The sequence below is a fragment of the Crotalus tigris genome, unplaced genomic scaffold (genome assembly GCF_016545835.1).
Source record: "Crotalus tigris isolate CLP2741 ecotype Arizona unplaced genomic scaffold, ASM1654583v1 scf7180000018064.1731613, whole genome shotgun sequence".
NCBI lineage: Eukaryota > Metazoa > Chordata > Lepidosauria > Squamata > Viperidae > Crotalus > Crotalus tigris.
In genome coordinates, this window is record NW_024096804.1 from 1,708,685 (window position 1) to 1,726,792 (window position 18,108).

General features: G+C 40.4%; 1 protein-coding gene across 1 annotated transcript; it reads left to right on the top strand.

The window, feature by feature from the left end:
- Positions 1-518: 518 nt before the first annotated feature.
- On the top strand, positions 519-11,696 carry GREM1 (gremlin 1, DAN family BMP antagonist). The gene is made up of 2 exons (XM_039347321.1): positions 519-651; positions 10,474-11,696. The coding sequence occupies exon 2, from the start codon at positions 10,475-10,477 to the stop codon at positions 11,018-11,020; it is 546 nt and encodes a 181-aa protein (XP_039203255.1). The 5' UTR covers positions 519-651; position 10,474; the 3' UTR covers positions 11,021-11,696.
- Positions 11,697-18,108: the final 6,412 nt, after the last annotated feature.

Genomic DNA, 18,108 nt, shown 5'->3' on the forward strand with positions numbered 1-18,108 from the left:
TTCACAGCTAGAAATCTGAGGTTAGAACTCTTGCTTTTGGTAACTCACTATGCCCTCTTATAGTGCTCCTTGTCATGAAGATGTGGATAAATTCTTTCCACATTATTACACAACAATAATTAAGCTCTGAGAACAAGGCTGCAGCGGTATTAAAAAACAAAACAAAAAGCGAACTGTCCCTAGCCACATGTCCATCAACTGTTTTGCAAGAGGCTCGAACTTAAAACTACAAAGCCATTAATGAGCAATCCTCACAATCCTACACAAAATCCAGGGCTAGGATGAAAGAGAAATGGGGTTTTCCTGTGCGTTCCTCTTCCATCCCATATTCCACTGCACGTGTTGCCTCTGTATGCGGGGAAAAAGCTCTTACTCCACCAGTTCTTGCCTTGCACACACAGCGTGTGAATAATAGGGAATTGGTAGGCGTGAAGTTGCTGGTTTTTTGGGGGGGGGGGGAGCGCGAATCCTGGCGGCGGCGGCGGCGGCGGCTGGGGGTGGATTGGGAGGCCTCAGCCAATGACACGGAGGGCCGCTCTCAGCTGGCAGGCATTTAAATGGCAGCTAGCACGCTGCGTTCCCAAGTCAGAGGCAGGAGCCGAGCGCCTCAACGCGGGAAGAGCAGCGGTGAAACTTCGGTCGCCGTCGCAGGTGAGGGATGGCGGGCAGGGTCCCGGCTTGGTCTTCGCAAGGGGAAGGGGCAACGCTCCGCATGGCAGAGTAGGAAAGATAAGGGCGAAATGCTGGTTTCGAGAGGAGGGCAGCCGACCTCAGTGGCGCTACTCGAGACGTGGTTCCCAGCGTTGTTTTCGGAAGGCTTTTTTTGGGGGGGGGGGTGACAACTCGGAGAGAATCGGGACGCGGTCTCGGCAGTACGAACCTCCGTGTTAAGACCCAGAGTTATTTTCAGAGGGCGCGGTAGGACTTTAGCTTATTGCTGGCGCGGGAAAAGCCCGACTCTATTGGGGAATCGGGCTTTATCCGAGGGTAAAAGAGGAAGTTTTCTGGAGTGCTAGTTGGAAGCTTTCAAACGTGAACTACACGGGAGAAAAAAACCTTGCGGGTTTTAGCCCAGGGTGGAGCCACCGGGGTTACTGAACAAGGCACCTCTGTGGTTGACTCGAGCTATTCAAGCGAAGCAATAAGTGCGTTGCAGGCATTCTCCTCAGGCTCTGGCAGAGACCATTCCCGCGCTGTGTAACGTGGGGATGGTCGCCTTGATCTCCTAAGCTTGGATCCTTCGCTCAGGGGCAGAGACAGCAGCCCGCATCTCTCTTCTCTTCTCCCCCCCCCCCGCTTGGTTTCCGAGCCCGCGCGCGTCTCGCCCTTCTGCCTGCCGGGTTACGAGGACGACGCAACGCCCGGGAAATGCTGCCCCGAGTAAATCCTGCGAGTTGTTTTAAACGTGGCGTCTTCCGCGTCTCCAAGGAGGTTCAGTCTGCGCGCTGGCAATTGAATTAATAAACCAGCACCTTAATTATGTAAATTGCTTAACATTGTTTACACTCGAGGAGCAATTGCGGCCGAGTCGCGATGGCGATGAGGGGAGTTAAGTTGTCTGGAAGGCGGCGGCGGCGGCGGCGGGTGGCTTAGTGTAGCAGAAGTGGGAGATTTGAGTAAAATATCTCGAAATGGGCCCCTTGCGGCGTTCTTGCAAGGTAAAAGCTTGATTTCCAATCATAACGCTCAGGGAGTAGCCGTCGTGGATGATTGCGTAAAACTTTCCTGTCACGGGTCTTCTGCAGCTGTGGCAACCCCAACTTCGCTAGGTAAAGTTCCCACGACGCCACGGAGAGGGAGAAGCATCTGCTTTTGACATCGATAAGCTGTCGTTTATGCAGATTTGGTGGGAATTTGACAGATTTCAGTTGCCTAATGCAATACCGCTTCCATAGGAAGGTCAGAAGGAGGAACATTCAGGCAGGAACTGTCGCTTTTGCGGACACGTAGGAGTAGCTATTATTCCTGCAGGCTGGCCTCTGACTTTATAGCAGTGGTTCTCAATCTTTTTAATGCTGCAACCCCCAACCGGTCGTAAGTCGAGGACTACTCAACTGGTGCAGCACCGTTTGCAGAATGGGACTTTTGGCGGGCTCAGCAGGGCAGAGACAGCCTGGACAATTCCTATTTGCTTTTGAAAGCCAATAGAATTAGACTCTATTCAAGAGAATCTATTCTATTGGCTTTCAAAAGCCAATAGAATAAAAGGGAGTAGCACAGCTAAGGAAAAGGGGGGGAAATGGCAGACTGCGTTGTTTGGCGACCCCCGTGAAATGGTCATTCGACCCCAAATGGGGTTCCGACCCACAGGTTGAGAACCACTGCTTTATAGGCAGGTCCTTGGGCAAGACAATGCAAATGGGTTAAAAGAAAGCAATGGCCTCCCTCCCACATTCAGTTATCTCTTTAAAAAAAACTCTAAAAGTTTTAATTAAAGCAGTGACCGATAATACAAAACAGAAAAGGAAAGAAAGAACAATAACTTTTTGCAAAAAAACCCCCAAAAATAAAAAATAAACAGAACCTCTATTCCAGGAAAGGGGATTCCTACCCTCAACACAAGTATAAGCAATTTTACTATCTTTTCACCACCTCATAATTAACACATAATAAAACTCTTCATCCTGTAATGTGTCTCTTAGCAATAGGCAAATCCAGTAAGTAGAGTAACATCTTCTCCCATGTGGGTGTCTGCAAAAAGTCCATACCGAGTCCTAACATAATAACTTTATTTAACAAATATAAAATTTGCCATTCCATATCTCAGCTTTCTATTAGCAAAACCACATTTGGAAGGCATAGTGTGGTCCCAGTATACTAGTATGAATAAAAGACTAAAACTTAACATTATGAAGAGGGACAGTTTTTGTGTTAAAGAGAACAAGCTCTCGAAAACCTCTTACTTTAAGAGGAAGGACAGTTAGATACAAAGCCACTTTATCAGTTTAGGATACATAAAGTAATTGCAGGGAGAAAGGTTAAATATCTTGTTAACTGTAAGCAAATCCAATACCCAACATTTTCCCAGTCCAGCTGTCAACAAGGCCAAAGAGAACCACCCCAAATAACATTTTAGCCCATCTCTTCTCCCCACTTCCTTTCTTGATGCAGGCCTTGTTTCATTTTACTCTCTTCATCTTACCAAACTTGCTAAACAAAGAGAAGCAAAAGAAAAATTAAGTCCATGCTGCTATCATCTGATCTTCTGGCTTTCTGCACCCCCCCTCCAAATATTGGCTAACCCTAGATAACCCATTATGTCAGCACCTTTTTAAAAATCAGTCTAACAAGGGTTGCTAGATACAGTACTATACTGTGGAAAGATTGTATGTTGCCTTATCCATTCCAATATAGAATCCCACATAGATGTGTAACATCTTTTAGTCAGAAGTTAGAATAGAAGTACCAACAGCCTTCTTTATGGAAACATTTTCCTATACCCAGGTTTAGATCCAAGGCTTCTCTGGAAAATACTTTCAATTTAGTTCAAAATCAAGATTCAAGAGGATATTAATGCATTAGAACATTGAATCAAACCAAGCAAGACGAATTTCAGCAGAGACAAATGTGAAGTGCTTTTGCCTGGGAAGAATTTAATATGGAGGAGGAACCTTATTAAGCAACAGTACTGGTATAGACAAAAAGGAGCTGAATGTCTTGGTGGATCGCAAGCTAAATATGAATTAATAGCATGATGCAGTTGAATGAAAAAAGAAATGCAATCCTACAGTTACTGTAGTTTAGATCAAGAGAAGTCATTGTTATTCCTTATTTTTCACTGGTAGACTGCTCCTAGAATATTGCATCTACTTCTGATCACTGCAATTTAGACCAGGGGTGTCAAACTGCTAGCCCGCGGGCTGGACACATCACCAGCAAACCATGCTCACCCCATTGCCAGCAATGGAGAAAAAGCTCCAATATGCCGTGTGACATCACATAATGTCATGAGTTTGACATGTATGGCTTAGACCAGTGGTTCTTAACCTTTTTGAACGAATCGCCCCCTTGAGCCAATGAGGAAGTTGTCATCGCCCCCTCCCCCAACATAACCTCTCAATCACAACATAGGAAATAATTCTTCAATTTATGCAAACACTTTTTTTGTTTTCTTTAAAATTGTCATCAGGACATATCGATGCAAATAATTTCTTTCCAGTCTTTTCCCCATATCTCCCATATTCTGGCCAATGGCGCGCTACTGTATGGGTAGAGGCTGCTGCGCAACGCGCATGAAGATAAGCGATGCGTATTCACATATGTACAGCGTTCTGTACTGAAGATAGCTGGAGGAACATTTGGAAACACAATTCAATCCACTAATAGCGAGTGATCTGATGTTTTTGTACGACAGATATACAGCGATTCACTGTATGAAAAAGTCTCAAAAGTGTCCCCAAAACTTCTCGCTCCATCGCCCCCATATTGCCCCCTTTTCGTTCCTTCGCCCCCGCATTGCCCCTTTTCGTTCCATTGCCCCCCTGAAAAATGAAATCACCCCCTGGGGAGCAATATCGTCCAGGTTAAGAATCATTGGTTTAGACCAGCGGTTCTCAACCTGTGGGTCGCAACCCCATTTGGGGTCGAACAACCATTTCACAGGGGTCGCCAAACAAAGCAGTCCGCCATTTTTCCCCCCCTTTTCCTTAGCTGTGCTACTCCCTTTTATTCTATTGGCTTTTGAAAGCCAATAGAATAGACTCTCTTGAATAGAGTCTAATTCTATTGGCTTTCAAAAGCCAATAGGAATTGTCCAGGCTGTCTCTGCCCTGCTGAGCCCACCAAAAGTCCCATTCTGCAAACGGTGCTGCAAGTTGTCTGTAGCAAAGGCGAGCTGTCTGGAAGTTTCCACCCCTCCCTGCTGAGCAACTACTAAAAATGTAAGTAAAAGAGGGCCAGGGGTGGGAGGTGGGAGGCTGGCGGGTGCAGGGAGGGTTGCTGGAGCGGGTGGGGCCCGGCGGGTGCCTTACCTCCCTTGGGCTGGGCCAGCTGGTGGTCCAGCCGGTGGTCGCCCTGCGCCGTCACTGCCCCTTGGCAGCTACGCCTCGGCCGGCGCAGGGTGCGGCACCACGCATGCGCGGCACCCCCGGGCAGGGAAAGTCCTTGACTTACGACCGGTTGGGTAGTCCTCGACTTACGACCGGTTGGGGTCATGGCATTAAAAAGGTTGAGAACCACTGGTTTAGACAGTGAGAACCAGGGTGTGTCCAAAGATGACTAACTGAGATAATAAAGGGCTCGGAAAGAAAAAAAAGAGGAATGTTTGAAGGTGTTGGATATGTTTAGCATGGTAAACTATGGGGAAATACGATAGGTATCTTCAACTATGACTGTCCTGTAGAAGATGAGGTAAGCGACAGGACAAGAAACCGTGAGTTCAAATTACAGATTAGCTGGACATCAGAAAAATTATCTGACAGTAAGATTGTTTTAACAACCAGAGTTTGAGAGTGATGGAGTCTCATTCACTAGAAATAATCATATAGAAGCTAGATGACCATCTTTGGGGGATGCTGTAATAGTGGATTCTTGCACTGGGATTAGATGTTCTCAAAGATATCTTTGATCATTTACATTCAGTTGTGTCATTTTCCATCTTTTAAAGCCAGTTTAAGTGTTTGACTTAGTTTGGGGGGGGGGGGGACTCAGAATCAAATTTCTATCTAATCAAAGTGTTCACAGGTGATTTTAGATTATTTATTCTTTCATCTTAACCTATCTCATATCATTGCTACTGGGATGAAAATTGGAGAGAGGTCATCTGCCTTAACCTCTCATGGGTGAAATTTAAATAATTTTCTTGATAAATGAATTAGTTTTCAAAAAGTATACTGATTGAATGGGTTTCCAGGCTTACAAGGTTTGTACTGTATTGCAACCCAATAGCTTGCGACTGCCAGTAGGTAGGGCATTGTTAATTATATTTGCTTTGTGTCTGTTGCTAGTTTATCAATTGTTTTAGAGATGTGTTTCATATGTTTAATTTTTGCTGTGTTGAATTTATTATTTTTAGGCTTTTCAGTATTCAGTTATTCATAATTAATAGACTAAAACCATAGTTTCTAACACTTGTTTTCTCATTTGCATTCTACTTTGAATTTTCTTTTTGTTCTTCCTGTTTATTTTCTTTAAAATGTCGTACACACACACACACACACACACATATGTGAGAGAGAGAGAGAGAGAGAGAGGAAAAAAAAATCATCATTGATATTGTGCCCTCAGACTTTGATGTCACATCAAAAAACAAACAAAAGATCATATTTGTCTTGGCCTATTTGTAACACATAATGATGGAACTAACTCAATTGTATCCTATCTGGGAACAATCCAGGTCATCTGGCTATAGGACAGAAGCAAAGCTGAACTGGAAGAATTCCTTTTCTGGTCCAATAAGTAAAGCATTGTATGTTGTATCTAAAATACAATCTTCTGTTTCCTATTCTCAGTGTAAGTCTATCACAGTCTGCAAGATTGAGTGTATGTTAGTTTCATATTAAGGACTGATGCAGGTAGAGAGAATTAATAACAACTGATAAAAACATTGGTTTAAATCAATGGTTCTTAACCTGGACGATATTGCCCCCCCAGGGGGCGATTTCATTTTTCAGGGGGGCAATGGAACGAAAAGGGTGACATGGGGCAAAGGAACGAAAAGGGGGCAATATGGGGGCGATGGAGCGAGAAGTTTTGGGGACACGTATATTGCTCTATATCTGTATATATACGATTTTGACAGATATCGCTGTATATCTATTGTACAAAAACATCAGATCGCTCGCTATTAGTGGACTGAATTGTGTTTTCAAATGTTCCTCCAGCTATCTTCAGTACAGAACGCTGTACATATGTGAATAGGCATCGCTTATCTTCATGCGCATTGCGCAACAGCCTTTACCTATACAGTGGCGTGCCATTGGCCAGAATATGGGAGATATGGGAAAAAGACTGGAAATAAATTATTTGCATTGATATGTCCTGATGACAATTTTAAAGAAAACAAAAAAAGTGTTTGCATAAATTGAAGAATTATTTCCTATGTTGTGATTGAGAGGTTATGTTGGGGGAGGGGGGGGCGATGACAACTTCCTAATTGGCTCAAGGGGGCGATTCGTTCAAAAAGGTTAAGAACCACTGGTTTAAATCTAGGCAGGGGTGAGTAGGGAGGTGATCTACTCTGGGTGCAGGCAATGCACCCAGGGTAGGGATGCTGCTGAAGACATGAGGCTAGCAGCAGGTGTGGAGTCAGGTTGTTGTTGCCCAGTCAGCTGTAGTTCTGTTGGAAGTGGAAAAATGATGTCTTCAGGTTAGTTTTGATCCCTGCAGTTTTCTTAGAATTTTTCCAAAGCAGCTTGCCAGTTCCTTCTAATTAAAACCAAGAGAACTGACTAGGCTAAGATCAACCAGCTGGCTTTGGGCTAAAGCAGGACTAGAACTCAGAGTCCTGGTCATTAATCAAACACCTTAACCACTACCCCAAACTAGCTCTCAGCAATCAATGTTGATTGATGCTTATGTCATCAAGTTGTTATTGACTTCTAGCAATCACATAAATAGACTTTCTCCATCAGAATCTGTCCCAAATTTAGTCTCTTGGATCTACTAACAGTGTACTTCTCTCTGCTGTAACTCAGTCTATCCATCTTGGTGCTTGTCATCCTCTTCTATTTCCCTACTACTTTTCCTAGTATTAGAATCTTCTTCAGAGAGCTAGGTCTTCACAAAATGTGTCTAAAAAGAGGGTATGTGTATCAAAATATGCTAGGTATATTAGTGGTTCAGGTTCAGAGTTAGTAAAAATCACATGGGCCCGGGATCTACCTGGTATCAAAATGCACATTTGTGTGTTTTATACAATTTGGGAGGATGCAAGTGAGAAGAGGTGAGCTTGAATAGTTTTATTTTGGTTAGATGTTAAATTGCTGTATAGAATCTGAGCTGTACCTAAAGCCCTTATAACTTACTGGAGGGGTTAATTAAATGGAGTTGGAATTCCATTGACTACTTCATCTGAATTCTAATGCTTATTCTGGATCTTAAGAACTGGCCAAATTCTGGGTAACTGGGGATATGGTATTAAGGCCATTGGGGAATGTTGGGGCTTGTCAAGTACCCTGGGGTTTAATCAAATCCTTGATTATCTCAATTTCTGCTAAATCATATGTGTGTACTTGATTTTCTTTCCTAGATCTTTCTCTTTCTACAGAGAATCTCTTTATACAGTAATACCGTATTTCCTGAAAATAAGACCCAACTGGATAATAAGCCCTAGCATAATTTTTCAGGATGCTCGTAATATAAGCCCCACTCCCCAAATAAGTCCCAGTTAAGATAGTCAGCCAGATGGACATATTTAGTACCGTATTTCCACGAATATAAGCCCTAACTGGAAAATAAGCCCTAATGCGTCTTTTGGAGCAAAAATTAATATAAGACCCAATCTTATTTTCAGGGAAACACGGTATTTATTTGTTGTTTATTTCACTATTGTTACTTGTTATTTCTTGCTCTACTCTTTTGGAATCTGTCAAAGTTTATGTTTCTTTGATTAACATGATCATGCCATAAATCAATGCAACCTGTTTTTTTACCAGAGAAAGATCACCAGACTTGGGGTTTGATGTCATATAAACCAGGTCAGGAGTGTTAAAAGCTACCAATTGAACTTTTTTTAAAAAATTGGGAGTTTACTACAGTGCACCATAAGCATGAGATTCATATGTTGACGATTTAACATTACTTGCCAATTATAATTTATGAGTAGTTGCTAAAGCCTACATATAAAGCCTACATGTAGTCCATGTTGGCCCATGTTGATCTGAGAAAAAAAAGTTTTGAAAATTCTGAAACAAAATTAAGTAATTTCACCCTAAAAGAAACATGTAAAATAATAGGAAAATTATGGCCTAATCTGACTGGAGGCCAAGACATGCAAAATGAGACAGTACTAGAATAAACATTAATTTTACCCTTTGGTTTAGATTCTTAAATATTTTGGGTTCAGAAACTATATTGCATTTAACTATGAAATTAAACTCTATTTTATTGTAGCAATATTTTTCTCAAATTAATGACCTGAACTTGTTTGTCTAAATGAGTTTTGTTCACAGGCAACTCATCTTCAAGTTTCCTTTCTGCATTTTCCTAGGCCCTAGGGAAGATGTCTCAATATTTAAGGGAATCTATTAACCATAGTGGCATAAAGTAGCATTCTTTCATTAGCAATTTAATGCTACATGGGCCATTGGTTCCTATTGGAGTATCCAAACGAAATATAATATGTAATGTTTTAAATATTTTTTTCCTTTCCCAGATTCCCAACAGAGCTAAGCAATGTATATGTGGAAAAGTTAAATCATTTTGCTCCTCCTGAAAACCTAATCAGAGCCAGCATGAGTAGATAGAGGAACCACAATCTATTGCAGTGAGAACAAAAATACGCCATCATCCTAACCTTATTTGTCCATTTCTTTTCTCTGCAACTCCATACTGCAAACTGAAAAAGAAAAAGAAGTTGTCTTAATAGTCCAGACAATTTGGCCCTCAATTTCTCTAGGACCCTGCTGTATAATAGGTAGCTAGTATTGTTTTTGTTTTTCTTTAACTAATTTTTCTGAAAATTGAGTTTTTAAGTTTTTTGGAAATCCTTTCTTTTCAGCCGCACATCACTTATTATGAACCTGTCATTGAGGCTGGTAATTAAGTGTGTTGCGTGATAATCAGTGCTTTTTTTCTAAAAAAAAAAAAAAAAAAAAGGTGCCGGAACTCACACACATCATACAACCCGCCTTGCCTACCCTACAAGGTTCCATCAAAAAAAGGTGCCGGAAGTCCGTTCTGGGCATTCTATGAGGAAAAAAAGCCCTGGTGATAATTATGCTACTGCAAATCCAATTTATGGAGTCTGAATCTAAATATGTAGTTAAAAAAAGTGGGAATGAGATTTCCTTTGCAGATCTTTAAAGAAATGAAAGAGATTTTAAAATCTTGTGGAGGGCGAAGGTCTTAGTATGAAAGCACCAGGTTTCATTTAAAATATTTTCATGGAATATTTGAACTGCTCTCTATTTGCTTTACTTGGTCTTACCCAAGTTTTATTTACATTTTTTATGTAAATAAAGGACTTGGGTGAATAGAATAACCTTGGTTGGAACACTTAATGTAATATTTATTTGCCACAGTCTTATTTCAGGGGTGTCAAATTGCCGGCCCGCGGGCCGGATGCGTCATGCCAAAACAATGGAAAAAAAGTTGCGATAAGCATTCAGAATTTGCACCACCGATTTGACTCAAATAATAAAATCCAGTATATTAACTTGATGCTATTGTTGTTGTTAGTAAGCATAGTATAAGTAGATTAAGTTTCAATCAAGTTTCTGAATTTCTCTAGCGCAGAAAATCTTTCTTGTAGCTTTGGATATATTTTTTGATTGGTAGAAAACAATCTGATAATATTCCTTTTTGTATTCTTAGAATGGCTTGCATAGTTTCTGCTGTTGGTGTCTTCCTTTTGTTGAGTCTTCTGCTGCCCTTGGGAGAGGGCAGCAAGAGGAACCGCGGATCACAAGGAACCATCCCTTCTCCTGACAAAGCCCAGCCCAATGACTCCGAACAGACCCAGCAGCCACCACTGCCCGGTTCCAGACCCCGGGGGAAGGAGAAGGCCAAATCTACTGAAGAGGTGCTGGAATCAAGCCAAGAGGCATTGCATGTCACAGAACGAAAGTATCTGAAAAGGGATTGGTGCAAAACGCATCCGCTTAAGCAAACAATCCAAGAGGAAGGCTGCAGAAGCCAAACCATCATTAATAGATTCTGTTATGGCCAGTGCAATTCATTCTATATCCCAAGGCATATCCATAGAGAAGAAGGTTCCTTCCAATCATGTTCATTCTGCAAGCCAAAGAAATTCACCACCATGGTGGTTACACTGTCCTGCCCAGAAATGCAACCTCCAATCAAGAAAAAGAGGATCACTCGAGTTAAAGAATGCCGCTGTATATCCATAGACTTGGATTAGAAAGGATTATGGAGGATAGTCTGCTCACCAGTGCATTTCTTCCTTCAAACCAGGCATCTAAACCTCTTTAGGTATGTCCAATGGGACATGAATCAAAGAGAATTGCAACAAACAGTATGTGTGACTCATCTGTAGGTGTGAATTTCAGCTTTGAAAATAAGTCATTTGGAGTGTACCCTAGGCTTAGTACTACACTAATTCCTCCCGTCTGGGATTCTGCACTTGAATTTGTGCCATTGACTCTCTCACGATCATCAGTAGCAGTATCTATCATAGATTTGGAGGCATTTTTCACATTTAGTTATGTTCTGAGGAAAATGTGAAAAGGAATAAGTTAATTGCAGAGAGTGCCATTGTGATGGAGAAGAAAGCTTGAATGTTATCACCTTTATTTGGACATTAAATAGCGACTTCCTAGAGCTAAGAAGGAAAGACAAACAGGGAAGGCAGAAAAATGAACAAGGCAAAGAAAAGTGATGTACACATAGCACCCCTCTGAATACCTTGAATGTTATTTCTGATTGCATTTCTCAAGCCAACAGCACCTTTCAATACTGTATATACCAGTGATGGCGAACCTTTTAAAGACTGAGTGCCCAAACTGCAACCCAAAACCCATTTATGTATCATCGGGTGCCAGGTGGGTGTGGCCCATTGGGTGGGTGTGGCTGCGGTGGTAACGGAAGACTGGGTGGGACTAAAAAGTTCAATCAATCAATTCCAACTTTGCAAGATTTTTTTTCCCCGCGAGAAGTTGAAATTGATTGATTGATTGAACCTTTTTTTTTTTGCACACGGCGGAGGCCTAAAGCAAAAAGGTTTTATAAACCCAACTGAAGGCCTAGGACTGGGGCGATGGCGCGCGTGCCCACAGAGAGGGCTCTGCGTGCCACCTGTGGCACACGTGCCATAGGTTTGCCAGCATTGGGTGTATACTCTTCTGTAAACCCATCTGCTGATAAACTGAATCTTGAATTTTTTGCTTGGAGATCAACCCATTTTTCAAGTTATTATCTCCCACTGAAGCTGTCTCTTCTTGCATACCACAATTGTTGTGGTTGTGTAAGCTTCCTCTACTGGGAAGTATAGAAAGAGGAGGGACAAAGTTTTTTTCTCCTTGCTACCTGCTTTCTTAATTGATCTGATTGTGTGGAGGACAAAGCCATCATACAACCCCATTGTACAAGCTGAAGGAGCACTAGCTGGGCCTGGAATATTCTTGCCATTCACTAAAATGCCATGAAAAATGTCCCACCCGTGGATAAACTGACACTTGAAATTTTGATGTAATTTTCACAGTTGGTTTACCCATGAGTGGCACATTTTTTATGACTTTTGCTTAAATTTTTGAGGGTCTGCTTATTTGCAGATAGGCTTATATAGGGATATACTAGGTACTTTAAAAATTCTGAGGGAAGACTTATCCTAGTATTTGTAGGTAAGTCTATCCATGGATAAACCAATCCAAATTTTGGGGGTGAATTGGCATCTAAAGTTTTCAGCTTATCCATGTGAATATATGGTAATATAATTCTTAATTGCCCAGTTACTCTCATATATATATATATATATATATATATATATATATATATATATATATATATATATTGACAACTATTAATATGTTGCATATATGCATCCCTTTCATAGCCACCCACTATCCCACATAGTCAGCTGATATAGAAAGCAAAGCATTGCAATAACCATTTTTAACTCCAAATATCACAGATTTACAGTTTCAGGGAAGATCCTAAATATCTAACCTCGTTGATGCTTCCCAATTTTCTTCAACCTATCATGAGTTGAATTTGGAAGAAGTTAAGATAATGAATAGTTTTGAATGTGAATCTGGCTAAAGAAATGCTTCTTCCATGTTGTGATCATGACAGATGCATTCTCTTACTAGAGAAATCCATTTTCAGACAGTCAGATTCCTGCCATTACACGGTTCCTGCCATTACACGTAGCTCTTAGTCACTTAAGATAGAAGCAATGACAGAATATACCAGCTATATTTTTTTGCACTTTTTCTGAAAGTTGTGAAGGTTAGGGTTTGGTAGGCCAGTATTTTTCAAACTTAGCAACCTTAACATTCAACTTCAACTCTCAGAATTCCCCCAGCCAGGATGATGGCTGGGGAATTCTGGGAGTTGAAGTCCACACATCTTAAAGTTTCTAAGCTTGAAGAACGCTGGTGTAGACCCTTAAATCGTGGTTGAATATATACAGAATATGAGTCTCATTGAGTCTCTTTGTGACATTCAAGTAGCCAGCTTTCTTACTATACATAGCTGGCAGCTGGAAATCATAATATCCAGGAAGCTGCACCAGGGAAGAGAGTCTGCTCTGCCTCTTCCCTGGAGTGTATCTCCAAAGCTGACTGGTGATCTCCTAAAGTGATGTTAATGCTGTATCTTTTAATTACTATAGTACTAGTAGTCTAGTAGCTACAGCAAAGTGATGGATTACCTAATGATGCCAGCTTCTGTGGAATATTACTGCTTCCTTACTGACAAGAAGGTAGCAAACTTAAGCAGTGTTACTGTGTGTATGTGTACATGTAGTCTTCTGATGTGGTCTTCTGGGCTGATGTGGTCTTCTGGGCTGAAATATTTGTTGATGAACAAGTGGAGAACCAGAAAAAAGCCCTTCCAGTTAATTTATGTGGGAACCAAATGGACTGTAGATTCAACCTGCTCTTTATTCCTAGTTGCATTTTTTAATGTGGGAAAGAGAAGCAAGAATATGCTCCAAGACTGGAAGAAACTGCGTTTCGTTAAAATAGTGACAATTGTGTGACTGCATAGAAGGCACCAGGTGACATTTCTGCCTCATTAAACTGTTGAATCATTGATCTATAGCCTGCCATCTTTCAAGCATTATTTGGTCTTTATGCTACAATCTCTCTCTCCTTTTTTTTTTTGCTTCTACTCAGCATTACAGCGAATGATACTTATTATAATGTTACAGCATAACCACATATATATCTGTATTCTGGAAACACAGGCTACATCAGGAAGCTACTAAATGCCACCTCATTAAACAGAGATATAAAAATGATTTGTTTTTAGAAGCCGCAGCAATTAAAAAGTGATTTTTTTTAAAGAAAATGCAGTAATAATTTACAGAACAGCTGCTGGTACAGAACTTCTGCATTAGACACTTCAGCCACTAGGCCTATAACTAGACAGCATCCACATTACAGTATCTGGGATGCTAAAACACCATTTTCTCTATCTAATCTTTCATCTAAATGCTTCCTGACCTCATAGATATGAGTTTAATATGCCAGCTTATATTAGTACATTACATTGCATCATATCCTCAGGCTTCGTTTTTTGGTAGGTGATTGTTAAAATATGATATCTGAGCTACAAGAGATATTTTCCACTATGTGGATTGTGACAGAAAGATATTTAATGGCATTGCCATGTCTGTAGGATATGAGTGTTGCCAAATTCAGAGCACGTTTTAGATGAGCAACTTCCCTTTCCCTTTTGAACTGTTGGAAACTTGTGCTGATGTTTGCTTTTCTTCAAGTATTTGTCACAAAGGACACAAAGCAATTCAGCATTCTGGATAGGGCTATTTTGAAGTAAGATTTGCTAAGAATATGAGATCCTAATATAAAGGTCCTGACTTTCTGTACAAGCAGCACATTTTCAAACAAATATAGATTCTGTAAAGAACTTTTAATAATGTTTATTCATAAGTAAAACCATTGTATAAAAATTGTACATAGAATTTAAAATACAACCTTAGATATTTAAATGTGACTTTAAGCTGATACTCCTCCTTGTAGAATTTCACAGTGCAAATGTTGGTTTTTAAAATAAACTTCTGTCTGTGTTATAAACTAATGTGCACCTGAATATAACTTATCTTCACCAAAAATACATTATTGTTTCCTACTAATTCTGTCTTTTTATGTGCTCTGCTCTTTTTCTGAGCTCCAGGGTTTGCATTTTTAACTTTTGGAAAATGTGGGTTTACTGGATTGCTTTTTAATGCATAGATCAAAAATTAAAATTAAGCAAAAATCAAGAACATGGGGACATAACCTCAAACTGACAGAGGGAAATTCAAAAATAATTTTAGAAAATATTAGTTCACAAAAAGAGTAATGGAAGCTTGGAGCCAACTTCCAGAAAAGGTAGTGAGTCAATCCTCAGCAAATGAGTTTAAACATGCTTGGGATAACACACATGTTCATCATCCAACAAACATTAAAAAAATAAAAATAAAAAAACCTGAAGGGGCAGACTTTATGGACCACTAGGTCTTTTTCTGCTGTCGGTTTTCTATGTTTCTGTCAATCTCTGTCCGGCCTCTCCTTATATGGGGGAGTTGCCAATTTCAAATAATTTGTTTATGCAGCAGTCCCCAACCTTTGCAGCTTGGTGACCTGGATTGGGGGGGGGGGAGAGGGGAACCAAGGCATTGGGTGCTGGGCTGGTGCATGCACGCAGCTTGACTCACCAAGCAGTGGGCTGGTGTGCATATACATGCATGCGCAGCTCAACTTATGCAAGTAGTGGGCCACGGTCCAGAGGTTGGGGACCCCTGGGTTTATGTATTGCTTCAAAGTTCTTCTAACTTTGCTTTTGCTTTAAATATGGATGGCCTGGAACTTCATTTCCAAGACAGAAGTTTCAAATCCTGAACTGTTTTTCCTGAAAGTAGAATCAAATTTCTTACTCAACAGAAAAGTGTGGCTGACTATCTGGAGTGGGAAGAGGATAGGGAGAATTCACTCCAAAGAGCCAATCAGTTAGTAAATAGGGTATAAGTCTGGGACCTGAGAGGCCCCCAGGTTCATGTCTTCAGTTGATGATGGATTTCACTCTGTGACTTTTGTTCTCGTTATTTTGTAGCCCCCTGTCTTAACCCTAATTATGTTAGGATAAAAATGAAGAGTGACCCATTAATGCTGCCTTAGTTGCTTTGAAGAAATGCAGGAATATATACTGCAGGAAATAATTAACCTTAACTGTGACTCTTTAGTTCTGCATATTCTCTTTCTGTAGAATTATAAAAAGAAACACCAAATGTAAATCTTTGATTTCTCAAAGAGTGTTGTCTACTCCTTATCTTAAAAATTAAAACAACCTCACATGATTTCATATGGCAAGCATGAACATAGATTCAGCCCTTTATCACTTTTTCGCTGAGATTGTGAGCCAAAGTTCAGCTTACACAGAGCTACCCTGTTTATCCCATATAATCTTTCCTGCTCTTGGCTTATCGTGGAAAATATTTTAATCAGCATCTTCTTTTGTAGATTTGGAAGACTGGTTGCATTTACTTTATTCTTGAATTAGCCTATTTTCTGGCTTTACATGGTATATGAAGACAACCAAACAAGTTGGTTCAACCCAATATGCTAAGCTATAAAAAGCCTAAGCAAGAATAACACTAAATTTTGTGTTAGGCCTGATCTAGGTCAACTTGTTTATGAAAATAGCCAACGCAGTTTTAAAAGATCAAACATATAGTATCATTTTAAAAGAGGCTACACGTGTACATTTACAGTATATGCACAGGACTTTTCCATGGATATGGGCATGTTGGTCAAAGTGTCCATCCCAACAGAGTATATACTTATGTAGCCTCTGTTTGACAGATAATGATTATTCCAGCAGGCCTAGTACTCAGACACATTGTCTGCAGTTTAGTTTCATCCATTTGGTACCCAAGTGTACACCCTGTCTAATCAAAGCCTTAAAGGCTCTGTTCATCCTCATAAGAGCCCATAATTATTCATCTTTATAGTCTCAAATAGCTGGCTTAGCCAAACAGGCACTATCTTAATTTTCTCTCTGGTGAGCAGTTACTTTTCTTCAACCCATCTGTTCCCAAATCCAACAACTGTGGACATTCATACCAATACCATTTGAAATCTGGTTAGTTTGATCTGGTGACTAAGATCTAGTGACTTTTATAAGGTTTCATATAAGCCTAAGTGGAATGCTTAGCTGAATTTTGATGCTGGTGCCTGTATAGTTGCAACTGTTTCTTGATGTTGCTTTTGTTGTTTTTCCCATGATATTAGAACCAATTTTTTTATACCATGCCTTTTCTTACATAATCACAAGAAGATGTGAAAGACAAATACATTGACATAAAAGAGAGTGATTTGATTAAGTCAAAGAGAAACATTTCTAAGCGGCAATATGTTTGGCTCTTTTATCTTTTGTGTGATACAGATGTAAGTCTCAACATTTGGGGATGAATCAGATGGAGCAGAACATGTGTAGGAGATTCTAACAAGAACACTTTTATTTGTTTCTTAAGTTATAAGTCAAATATTAACAATGCAGGGCCAAAGAGCAAAATGGCAAACAGATGCAGTTGGTAGGTATGCTGCCTACAATTCTATTAGAAGATACTTATACAAAATGAAAACAAAAGGAAGATTCCGATACTTTCTCCTGCAACATGTTCAGAGCCCTGCCTCTCTCTCCTGACATGCTAAAGGCCAGCTTTAATTAAATAAATAATGCGTAAGTACCTGCCCAGAGATCTTTGACACAGCAGTGCAACATTTCAATGGTAAAAGGATGTGACCACAGTATGCAGCGGTGTGATGGGGTGCAAGTGCTACCTAAACTGCATCACCTTCATTTCATTGCATGAATGATAACCAAACCCTCTTCTTGTCAGGCATGAAGGATGGTTCACACACATTGGTTATTTTTATGGTTGTATTAATATACAGGGAGTGTTTTTGATTGCACTCAAAATACAGGATGGTGAAGCAATGAAGTCTTCAAGAGAGGAAACTGTTCCAACTCAAGGTGAAGGGCATATTTTGCAAGCAGATCTCAGGCACTGCAATTAAGATCACAAATCATTAGGTTTAAGTAATAATTGGGGACAACAACAAACCTGGCAAGCAATGGCTAGCAAGGCTAGATAGTAGAGGTCTACTTTATAAACAAATAGCCTGATATGGTGCGAAACAGCTTATAGAAATGCTAATTCAATGTATTTCAATCAGGGATGTTTGTATAGCATGTATAGTTTGGATATTTGTATAGTTTGTGTAGCATGATAATAGCAAGCATGACCATTCCCTTGAAGCCCCA